The 12,371-nt window shown below is 43.8% G+C and overlaps 1 protein-coding gene across 1 annotated transcript; it reads left to right on the top strand.

Moving 5' to 3' along the window:
• Window positions 1-3,139: 3,139 nt before the first annotated feature.
• On the top strand, window positions 3,140-11,916 carry crygn2 (crystallin, gamma N2). The gene is made up of 4 exons (XM_078536866.1): window positions 3,140-3,293; window positions 7,950-8,198; window positions 9,286-9,431; window positions 11,702-11,916. The coding sequence occupies exons 1-4, from the start codon at window positions 3,273-3,275 to the stop codon at window positions 11,835-11,837; spliced, it is 552 nt and encodes a 183-aa protein (XP_078392992.1). The 5' UTR covers window positions 3,140-3,272; the 3' UTR covers window positions 11,838-11,916.
• The last annotated feature ends 455 nt before the right edge of the window (window positions 11,917-12,371 follow it).

The raw sequence follows: 12,371 nt of genomic DNA, 5'->3' as shown, positions 1-12,371 counted from the left end.
TTGACATTTTTACATTATTCTTCTCCATTGCCTCTCCACTGTTGTCCAGATGGGTGTGACTGCACTCACCTGGTTCCAATCTTAACTAGCTAATGGAGCCAGAGAAGCTCTTGCAATAGTTCCTCTTCCTGCTCTTGCACTATTACCTCTGGTGTTCCCCAAGGGTCTGTCTTTGTCCCCCTTCCATTTCTCATCTACATGCTGCCCCTCGGTGACATCATCTGAAAGCACAGTGTTAGTTTTCACATGTACACCCAGCTCTACTTCACCACCACTTCTTAGTTCCTCCACTGTTGCTAAATTATCAAGCTACTTATCCAGCAGTGGGTCATCAGAAATTTGCTCCTATTAAATATTGAAGTAATTGTTTTCTGTCCCACCCCAAACTCCGTTCCCTAGCCACCAACTCCATCTCTCTGCCTGGCAACAGTCTGAGTTTAAGCCAGTCTATTCACCACCTTGCCGTCATGTAGGACACCATATTGGGGGAAGACAGTGGCGCAGTCGGACGAGTAATCCAGAGGCCTACGCTAATGCTCTGCGGACATGGGTTCAAATCCCACCATGGCAGCCAGTGAAATTTAAATTCAACTAATAATCTGGAATTGAAAAACTAGCCTCAGTAGCAGTGACCATGAAACCATTGTCGTAAAAACTTATCTGGTTTGCTAATGCCCCTTTAGGGAAGGCAATCTCCTGACCTACATGTGACTCCAGACTCACAGCAATGTGGTTGACTCTTAACTGCCCTCTGAAATGGTGTGGCAAGCCACTCAGTTCAAGGGCAATTAGGGATGGGCAGTAAATGCTGGCCTTTCCAGCAACGTCCACATCCCATGAAAGAATAAAATAAAATTACCCCAAAATGAGCTACTGACCACATATCACTAAGTCTGCCTGTTTCCGCCTTTGTTTCAGCTCATCTGCTACTGAAACCCTCATTCCTTCCTTCATTACCTTTAGACCCGACTACTCCAACGCACTCTTGGCTGGTCTCCCACATTCTACCCTTTGTAAACTTGAGGCCATCCAAAGTGCTCCTGCCTGTGACATAACTTGCAGTAAGCCCTGTTCCCCCATCACCCCTGTGCTCACTGACCTACACTGGCTCCCAGTCAAGCAATGTCTCAATTTTAAAATTCTCATTCCTGCTTTCCAATCCCTCCACGGCCTCACCTCTCCCTATCTCTATAATCCACTCCAGCCGCACAACCCTCCCAGATACCTGTGCTCCTCCGATTCTGGCCTCTTGTGCGTTCCTGATTTTAATTGTTCCACCACTGGTGGCTGTGCCTTCAGTTGCTGAGGCCCTAAACTCTGGAATATCCTCCCGACATCTCTCTGCCTCTCTACCTCACTTTCCTCCTTCAAGACACTCCTTAAATCCTACCTCTTTGACCAAGCTTTTGGTCATCTGACCTAGCATCTCCTTATGTGGCTCGGTGTCAAATATTGTTTATAATGCTCCTGTGAAGTGCCTTGAAATGTTTTATTAAGTTAAAGGTGCTATATAAATATAAGCTGTTGTTGATAGATTTTTTTGGAGTGCTAGGGGTATTAATGGATATGGATATAGTGAGGGAAAGTGAAGATGAGGTAAAAGATCAGGCCTGATTGTACTAAATGGTGGAGCAGCAAGAGGGATCAAATAGCCTCCTCTTGCTCTTCTTTCTTATGTTCTTAGAGAGAAGACGTGCATTTATATAGCTGCAGGATGTTGCAAGGTGCTTTAACGCCAATGAAGTCCTTTTGAAGTGTTGTCACTTGTGGGAGATCAGATGGTCTCTCTCAGGGAGGAGCTGCTAGAGTTGAAATAGCCTCTAATTGCTGCCGTTGGACACGTATCACAGACAGTTTTGCAGCGATGTTGGCAGAGATTGGGAGCAGATCATCTAACCCCACAACGCCCTCAACTGAGGAAGTCACTTAGCATGAAAAAAAGAGGAAGAGAACGAAGTAGCTTCACCAAAAAAAGAGGAATTTCACCATTACAGCATTTCACCATTCACCATTGTACTACCTTACAGCAGTGACTACATGTCAAAACTACTTAATTACTGCTCCCATTGCCATGTGTCCATGACATCTTTGTTATTTAATCTCTCCTGACCTCCAACCTATCCCCTGACCTTCTATTTACTCTACCTGCTCCACTCCGTCCCCCCACATGTCAACAGCATAAAACCCATCATGTTTCTACCTCCCTTCAGCTCTGAAGAAGAGTCATATTGGACTCGAAAAATTAACCCTATTTCTGTCTCCACAAGATGCTGCCAGACCGGCTGAGTTTTTCCAGTACTTTCTATTTTTATTTCAGATCGCCAGCGTCCACAGTAGTTTGCTTCTATTTTATGTCAAAACTACTTCATTGGCTGTAAAGCGCTTTGGGGTGTCCTGATGTTGTGCATGATGCGGCATAAATGCAAGATTTGTTTTAGGAGAAAAATTTGATTTTGTTTCGAGTTGAAGTTGTCTCCTGTTGTTGCACCTCAGGTTTTCCAGCTTCCATTCAGGAGCCGGAGTTTTCCCGGAAGGTCAGTGCATTTTTTTTTCCCCTCCAACGTGCTCGTGCCCCGGACTGCGGATTGGCTCCCGATGTGTTCCACATACTGTCATAAAATGGTGCACTTCCCCACCAAAGGTGAATGAAAGCTCACCCATATTAACCGCCTATAAACTGGGCCTAATGGTGGCAAGTGTCAGAAGTTTGGAGCCACCGCCTTGACCAAGCTTTCAATTATCCCTCCCAGCGCTCCCGTCTTTGGATCCATTTTTGATGACTACGCCTCTATGCAGCACCAGGGAGGTTTGAAAGAGCAGTACGTGGTGTGTATTTGACAAACTGACCTCTGGTGTACAAACTCCACTGACATTATCATCCTGTCCTTTACTGAACACACAGATTACACTTACTCTTTCAAATTCTGACATCTGCCAACACCCTCCTGAGTCAGTCCAACCCCAGCTCTCGCCAGCAGATTAAAGACATTGAATAAAGGGGGCTAATCCTTGATAATCCTCTCCCTTGAGCAAACCTTTTGTTGAACCGCCTGCAACAGCTACGAAAGCCCTGGGTCAGCGAAATGCATTCCAAATGGTTTGGTGAGGGAAGCAAAATCTTTTCAGCCCTGCTTTGCAGTTCTATTGATGAGGAATCCTCGCGAGAGATGGATTCCTCCCAGCCCCAGAGGTATATATTGGGGTGTCCAATTATTCCCTGGTGTCGAAAGCATTCTGGCATTTAGCTTGGTTGGACACAATCCAGCAGCAATATGTCCCAGTACTCTGGAAAGGTAAGCAGCCAACTATTTTACCTTCCTTTTTTTAAGAAAGAAAAAAAATCTTGCTGTTTACAATTACAGGCTACTCCCTGTCAAGTCCCACTCCTGAGGCTTGGGCATATCTGGACTGACGCTCCCCGGTGCAGTACCAAAGGCGTGTTGCACTGTTGGAGGCACCATCTTTTCGATGAGAGGTTAAACTGAGGGCCCCATCAAAGCTCTCAGGTGGATGTAAAGGATCCCGTGGCCCTATTTCAAAGAAAGTCAGGGGAGCTCTCCCCGGTGTCCTGGCCAATATTTATTCCTCAACCAGCATCGCGAAACTGGTCATTAACACATTATGGTTTATGGGACCTTGTTGAGTGTGAAAATGGCTGCCGTGTCTCCTACCTTTCCACAATGGCTGCACTTCAAAAGTACTTCATTAGCTGTGAAGTGCTTTGGAATGTTCTGAAGTCGTGAAAAGCGTTATGTAAATGCAAGGTACTCACTTTCTTTGTTTAACAGCAAAGCTGATAAAAGCAAATTTCACTTCGTGTATAGATTTGTGTTTTCGATTCAGAACCTGCGCAAAGGGTGGAGGCTGCCACAGTCCAGGACATCACCAGGGCTAAAAGAGGATGGGGATGGTTAGATGAACAGAAGCTTGGGGCAATGGGGTGATAGTCTTCCTTTATAATGTTCCTTAGCTGTTGCTGAGTGGAATTAGTTAACTATTTCGGGAAGTGACTGCTGTTCCTCATGAACGTACGAAGCTTGTGCCCGATTTGTTCCCATGTTTCAGATTTGCACATCGGTTTGTTACAGCGAAAAGTTCAATGATGTAATATTTGAGGCAAATCAATCATAGCAATTGACTGTAATTATAAAGCAAATCCTGGCAGAAATGCTCATTCTGTTATTAAGAAGCTTAACTTCAGCTTGTTATTAATCGTGAATGTATATTCAAATGTTAACAATATGGGGTTAATGGGACTTCCCAGATTCTTTCAGCTGTTGTATAAATTATTTTCTTTGTCTCTTAAGATTCCACCCAATATTCTTACTTCTTCTTCTCCTCTTCTCTCATTGGCAGAGCTAATGGTGGGGTGGGGGGAGGTCAGGCTAAAGGCTGATAAGTCCTCTGGACCCTGATGGGTTGCATCCTAAGATATTAAAGGAAGTAGCTACAGAGATAATGGATGCACTGGCAGCAATCTTCCAAGAATACTTAGATTCTGGAAAAGTTCCAGAGGATTGGAAAACTGCCAATGTAACACCCTTATTCAAAAAGGGAGGGAGACAAAAAACAGGTAACTATAGGCCAGTTAGCTTTAACATCTGTCATTGGGAAAATGTTAGAGTCTGTTATAAAGGATGTAATAGCAGGGCATTTAGAAATGCATAATATAATTAAGCAGAGTCGGCATGGGGAAATCATGCCTGACAAATATATTAGAATTCTTTGGGGAGGTAACAAGCAGGACAGATAAAGGGGAACCAGTAGATGTAATATATTTGGATTTACAAAAGGCGTCCAATAAGGTACCACACATAAGGCTACTTAATAAGGTAAGAGCCTATGGTGTTAGGGGTAGTATATTAGCATGGGTAGGGGATTGGCTAACTAATAGAAGACAGAGAGTTGGGATTAGGGGGGCATTTTTGGGATAGCAACCTGTAACTAGTGGAGTGGCACAGGGATCAGTGCTTGGGCCTCAAGTATTTAGAATATATATTAATGACTTTGATGAGGGAAGTGAATGTACTATCGCCAAGTTTGCGGATGAGATAAAAATAGGTGGAAGGCAAATGGTGAGGATGACACAAGGAGCCTACAGAGGGATATAGACAGGTTAAGTGAGTGGGCAAAAACTTGGCAGATGGAATATAATGTGGAAAAATGTGAGTTTATGCACTTTGGCAGGAAGAATAGAGGAGCTGAATTTTGTTTAAATGGAGAAAGACTGCAGAAGGCTGCAGCACAGAGGGATTTGGGGGTCCTAGTGCATGAATCCCAAAAAGCTAACATAAAAGTTCAACAGGTAATAGGGAAGGCAAATGGAATGTTGGCCTTTATTTCAAAGGGAATGGAGTATAAAAATAGGGAAGTCTTGCTAAAACTATACAAGGCACTAGTTAGACCGCACCTAGAATACTCTGAAAAATTTTGGTCCCCTTATCTAAGGAGAGATACACTGGCATTGGAGGCAGTCCAGAGAAGGTTCACTAGGTTGATTCCGGGTATGGAGGGGTTTTCTTATGAGGAGAGGTTGAGTAGGTTGGGCCTGTACTCATTGGAACTTAGAAGAATGAGAGGTGATCTGATTGAAACATATAAGATTCTTAGGAGGCTTGACAGGGTAGATGCTGAGAGGTTGTTTCCCCTTGTGGGAGAGTCTAGGAACGGAGGTCTTAATCTCAGAGTAAGGAGGTGCCCATTTAAAACAGAGATGAGGAGGAATTTCTTCTCTCGGAGGGTAGTCAATCTGTGGAATTCTTTACCACAGTGGACTGTAGAGGCTGGGTTGTTAAGTATATTCAAGGCTGAGACAGACAGATTTTTAATCAGTAAGGGAATCAAGGGTTAATGGAGAAAAGGCAAGAAAGTGGAGTTGAGGATTAGCAGATCAGCCATGATCTCATTGAATGGTGGATCAGACTTGATGGGCCGAATGGCCTACTTCTTCTCCTACATCTTATGGTCTTTCCCCCCACTTTGAAGTCAGCCTGTTTTGTTTGTCAGAACTCAGCCAAAACTGACTGCAGATAATTTTCTCCTTTGAGTTTTAAATTCTCCATCCTGACTGCGTTATCCCTTTCAGTTTGACATAAACAGCAGTGTGGGATTGGAGGACAAGCTCATGGCAGTGAGGTCCCAAGTTGGCCAAATATGGACAATGTATACTTAGGCCCACTCCACCCCAATGTTTCAACCTTAGCTCTGAGCTGCTTCTCTCTTGTGAGTGCTGAATGTGCTCCAGCCTGCCACCTAAGTAGCCTTTTTCATGAGTGACCTATTCAACCACAGGAGCATCACAGTTCAGTCCAACCCTAATGCCCACACAATTGGACTGCAGCAGGGGTGGGGGTTACTGTATTGTGTTATTGTGAGCTCAGTACAGTGATGGAAGACGGCTTCAGTATTCTTGGATGAGGGCAAGGAAATATCAGACAGGATTCTCATAAAACACTTCTTTGTAACTGGTGCTGGAAAGCCCACATGTATGGATGTTTTGGGACGTCCCCAGTGTTTGAACACTCTGGTGTTGGCCTTGGCTCAGTGAGTAGTGCTCTCCTTTCCACATCTGAAGTCCCATTCCAGAGACTTGAGTACGTAAATCTAGATTGATACTTCAGTGCAGAACTGAGGGAGTGCTGCATTGTTGGAAGCACTATCCTTTGGGTGAGATGTTAAATTGAAGGTCCTCTCAGGTAGCGCCCATGGCAATACTTTGAAAAGGATCTGTGTTCTCCCTGGTGTCCTGGCCAATATATATTCTTCAATCAACATTGCTTAAAACAAACAGACTGTCTAGTACTGTAACTGTGACATTGATCTTTGTGGGAGTTTTCTGTCTGCAATTGGCTGCTGCATTTCATGCATTACAACAGTGAATACACTTCAAAACAACTTCATTTACTATGATTGACATTCAATTTGGGACTTCTTGAGGATGTGAAAGGCACTATATAGATGCAGGCTCTTTTTTCTGTAACACTCACTATTAATACCTGAGAAAAGTGCTTTCAAGAGCAAAATGTTTTAAGAAAATTAAAGATGAGGTTTCAGCCTCCAGAGATAGAAAAATGACATATTATTTAAATGGAGAGAGATTGCAGAACTTTGCGGTACAGGGGGATTTGGGTGTCCTGGTACATGAGTCACAAAAAATTAGTATGCAGGTATGGCAAGTGATTAGGGAAGTAAATGGAACCTTGTTGTATATTGCAAGGGAAATGGAATATAAAAGTAGGGATATTTCATTACAGTTGTACAGGGCATTGGTGACACCACACCTGAAGTAGTGTGTACAGTTTTAGTCTCCTTAATTAAGAAAGAATATAAATGCATTAGGAAGCAGTTCAGAAAAGATTCACTCAGCTGATACCTGGGATGGGGGAGTTATCTAATGAGGAAAGGTTGGGCAGGTTGGGTCTGTATCCATTGGAGTTTAGAAGAATGAGAGGTGATCTCATTGAAACTTATAAGACCCTGAGGGGACTTGACAGGGTGGATGCTGAGAGGATGTTTCCTGTGTGGGAGAGACTAGAGGAACTGTTCAAAAAATAATGGGTCTCCCATTTAAGACGGAGATGAGGAGACATTTTTTCTCTCAGAGGGTGATGAGTCTTTGGAACTCTCTTCCCCAGGGAGCGGTGGAGGCAGGGTCATTGAATATTTTTAAGACAGAGGTAGATAGATTCTTGACTAACAAGGGAGCCAAAAGGTTATAGAGGGTAGACGGAATGTGGAGTTGAGGCCACAATCAGATCAGTCATGATCTTATTAAATGGTGGACCAGGCTTAAGGGGCCAAATGGCCTACTCCTGCTCCTAATTCATATGTTTGTTATGTATTAGAGTTAGCTTGACAGATTCCAGTTTGTTTTGGATTTCATAATACTCAGGAATTGGTTACAACTCTAGAACATTAGTTGAGACATTTGTGCTCTTTCCCTCCATCAGATCATTTTCTACGAGGGGAAATGTTTCACCGGCCAAAAGCTGGAGGTATGTGGAGACTGCGACAACTTCCAGGACAGGGGATTCATGAACAGAGTGAACTCCATCCGAGTGGAGAGCAGTGCTTGGATCTGCTACGATCACCCTGATTTCAAAGGGCATCAATACATCCTAGAACGAGGAGAGTACCCTGACTTCTTCCGCTGGAATGCCCACAATGACCATATGGGATCCTGCAGACCTGTGAAAATGGTACGTTAAAGAAAAGAGCAGGAATGTCCATTGCCTTGTCAGCCTGTGAGAGAGGGGTTCAACACAGTCTTGCTGTTGAGAAAGCTCTGTGCAAGAACATACAGCAATATGAGTTAATTGATGTCCATTCTGGGGATTTGATTGTCTCTGGCCAAGGCTGTGGGAGGTGGCATTTTTGCCAATCCTTGAATGCCCTTGAGAAGTTGGTGGCACGCCATCTTCTTGAACCACAGCAGTCCATGTGGTGAACGCACTAGTGATGAAAACATAGGGAGTTTCAGGGTTTTGCGAGAGGCCATTCAGCCCATTCATCCAAGTACTTCACATCTAAGAAACATTTAAGATTCTGAGGGAGCTTGATAGGAAGATTCTTCTTCTCATGGGGGAATCTAGAACTAAGGGGCACTGTTCAAAAATAAGGGGTCTCCCATTTAAAACAGGGATGAAGAGGAATTTCTTTTCTCAGAGGGTAATTAATCTTTTGAATTCACTCCCCCCAGAGAGCAGTGGAGGTTGGGTCAATGAAGATATTCAAGGCTGGGTTAGGCAGATTTTTGATCTACAAGGAATTTGAGGGCTATGGGGGAGAGGCAGAAAAGCGGGGTTAAGGCCACAATCAGATCAGCCATGGCCTTATCAAATGGCAGAACAGGCTCGATGGACTGAATGGCCTCATCCTGCCCCTATTTATGATCTTATTATCATCCCATTCCCCATGTCTAATCCCACACCAGATTGACATATTTTACATGAAGATGTTTCTCCCCCTCCTCCATGATTATTTATCACCGTGAGATATGAGGGGTTCCTGAAGATTCCTGGACTCTGTTACCCGCTGAACGCTTCCAATACTCTCCGATCAGTAGGTAAAATGTAGATTGTCTTTTATTTCTGTAACCTCAAATAATGAGCTGCCATACCTAACAAAATGGCAGAGTTCTACCGGGGCCTGCTAAATGGTCTATTCCTGTTCTTATCTTTGTCATGCTTGAGCCTAGGCCCCAATAAGCTGTGGGGGCCCAGGATTTTCCAGGATTAATGAACACGATGTACCCACTCACCTTTTATTTCTGATGTGTTGTTTCAGCATGGCGAACATTACAGAATAGAACTGTTTGAAAACAGCGACTTCAATGGCCAGTGTATGGAGTTCCGTGAGGATTGTCCATTCCTGCAGAGTAGAGGCTGGAACAAGACTTGTGTCAATTCCATCAGAGTTTATGGCGATGGAGCGTAAGTATAGATTTCTCTGCCAGCTTGAAGCTCTTCCCTGCTGTCAGTTAAATCTCTAACCTTTGTTTGGAAGCCATGATCTTTTTATAATTCATTGAAAGATGTAAAATAAAATACATGGGCTGGTGTCATCTCGAGGTGGTCAATTTTTCTCTGGTTGATCTTCCACTCTCCCCTGAAGACAGCAGCCAACAAAATTGGCGGATCTTATTGAAGAGGCAAAAGCGTAGTCGGGCCTGACTGCCAATTCATAGAATCACACACAGCACAGGAGGAGGCCATTCAGTCCATCATGTCTGTGCCAGCTCTCTGAAAGGGCTGCCCAAGTAATCCCACTCTGTCCTCACAGCCTTGTCAATTTTAAATATGTCTCCCATTTGGAAAGTTATTATTGAATCTGCTCCTGCCGCCGTTTCAGGCAGATAACTTGCTGAGTAAAATTATTTCTTCTCATCTACCCCCCCTGGTGTTTTTTTTGGCAATTGTCTTAAAACTGTATCCTCTGGTTACAGGCCCTCCAGCCAGTGGAAACAATTTCCACCTACCTACTCCAATAAAAACCCTTATAATTTTAAAACCCCTATTAAATCTCCCCTTAGCTTTCTCTGTTCCGAGCAGCACTTCTCTGGGCTCTCCACAGAACTGAATTCTGTCATCCTGGTACCATTCTTAAAATTCTCCTCTTCATGCTCTTAGAGGCCTTAATATCATTCATAACTCTGGTGGCCAGAAATTGACACAATACTGTAGCTGAGGTCTAGCCTGTAATTTATAAGGGGTTGCCATAACTTCCTTGTTTTTGTACACCATACCACTCCTTTTAAAGCCAAGAATCCGGTGTACTTTTATAAAACATATCTTTGTCAACTTGCCTTGCCACCTTCAGAGGTTTGTATTTGCGACCCCCCACCTCCACCTGCCCCAGAATCTCTATTCCCGTACCCCCTTTAAAATAATACCATGGGATTAATGACGCAGTGACTAACTAGTGACCCTGGCACTAATCCCAGGCAAGAGCATCATCTAAATACTCAGGAAGGATGTTTAATGCCTGTAGACATGGTGCAGAAGCACAAAATTCAGATGCCATCCTGCTTCTCTGATAGGAGTCACCCTAGACTCTCATCGGACCAAAGACAAGAGTAGAAAAACCCTTTCTGAATCTTCTTACTAGAACCTGCTGGCCTGAACCTGATGGGCCAAATGGCCCCCTGTGCTGTAGTCCCTCTGGCCATCTCTTTGAATAGAAACAAGCCTTTAGGAATCAATTTCTTGTAAACTGTATGGGCTTTCCCTTGACACCCAACATGATCCATAGCCCTCAGCAGGTGTAGGCCCAGTTGGGCCTATCATAAATGAGCTGGGTAGAATTCATGGGGTATCCAAGGATTAGCTCCAGAAGCACCCCCAATTTGTCCCAGGACGTAACAGGAGTGGGACTAAGAAAAGCTTGCCTCCCCACTACCAGTGCCCACACCTGACAGAAATGGGGTTAACTCAACAAACTCCAGGGACATCTTAGAACAGGGGCACAACAACAGGAGGTGGCCATTTAGTCCATCAAGTTAGCTCATGGCTGATCTGCTCTTCAAACTCATTTATCCTACCTTTGCCCCACCCCTTGATACCCTTATCAACGATTTTTAATTCCACTTTTTGATATATTACAAGTCATCTCATAGCTTGAAATAGTAAATTATAATTTAGTTGCTCATCCAATAAAATGTCTTTTTGCAACAACAAATCTCCATGCCCCAGTTCCCTGATTCCTATTGGCATTTGAAAACATGGGAACATGAATAGGCCATTTAGCTCCTTAAGCCTGTTCCTCATTCAATTAGGTCATGTTTGAGTCGTATCTCGTACCTCCCCCAACGTCAACAGTTCTTTTGGGGACAGAGTCCAGATTTCCACTGCCCCTTGTGTGTAGCAGTGCTTCCTGACCTCACCCCTGAATGGCTAAATTTTGATTTTCTGGACTTGCCCTGGAGTCCCTCACCAGAGGAAAGAGTTTCTGCCTACCTGAACTATCAATTCCTTTAACCATTCAAATGCTTCAATTAGATCACCCCCTGAATCTTCTATACTCAAGAGGCTTAGCAACTGTGGTTTATGGTAATTTAAATTTGTTTGCATGAGTCAGCAAGCCCGTTAATATTTTACCAGAAGGAACGATTGCAAACCTTGTTTATATAATCTATCGTCATAATTCAACCCTTTTGGTTCTGCAGCCATTTAATTATTTGCCATTTCTCCCCTTTAATCCTCAGCTGGGTTTTATATGATGAACCCAACTACCGAGGTAGAATGTACCTACTGGAGCGAGGATATTACCACTCGCACACAGAGTGGCAGGCACAAAATGGAAACATCCAGTCTTTGCGAAGAGTGGTCAACTACTTCTAGCGAGCCACAAACAAGCGAGATCAAACCTAGACCATTAACATTCAAAATTGCAAAATAAATAAAACCACTAAAAAAAAAATCATTCATGGCCATGTGTATTCTTTCCTATTTCACCGGGTTGAAGATAGGTCTCACAAGTAGAGTGGAATCTTGTTTTATGCCACATATGGAGAGGTGAAGAAGCTTGACACCAGCCTCAGTAAGAACTTGCGTTTACACTGAGGAAACATGAGGAAAAGCTTTTTGATGGGACTAGTGGTTAGGGGTTGGAACGCACTGCCTGACGAGGTGGTGGAAACAAATTCAATAGTAGCTTTCAAAAGGGAAGTACTCAAAAGATAAAATATTGCAGAGATATTGGGAATGAGCAGGAGAATGGGATGATCTGGATTGCTGTTCGAAGAGCTGGTGCAGACTCAATGGACTCAATGGCCTCTCCCACTTCTCTGCTGCGCTATTCTATGATTCTTTAAAACAGATGTCTCAGGTGGGATGCAGAGGGGAGGACTGAATTTTTTTGATGAGGTAAAAGAG

Source organism: Cetorhinus maximus, chromosome 3 (genome assembly GCF_964194155.1).
Source record: "Cetorhinus maximus chromosome 3, sCetMax3.hap1.1, whole genome shotgun sequence".
In the NCBI taxonomy this organism is placed as follows: Eukaryota; Metazoa; Chordata; class Chondrichthyes; order Lamniformes; family Cetorhinidae; genus Cetorhinus; species Cetorhinus maximus.
Note: the sequence above shows the minus strand (reverse complement) of the source record. Positions and strands in the feature narration are given on the sequence as shown.

Coding starts and splice junctions, on each gene's coding strand:
- crygn2 (XM_078536866.1), top strand. CDS start 3,273: ATGTCCCAGTACTCTGGAAAG. Junction 3,294..7,949: donor TGTCCCAGTACTCTGGAAAG/GTAAGCAGCCAA, acceptor TCCCTCCATCAG/ATCATTTTCTACGAGGGGAA. Junction 8,199..9,285: donor CCTGCAGACCTGTGAAAATG/GTACGTTAAAGA, acceptor GTGTTGTTTCAG/CATGGCGAACATTACAGAAT.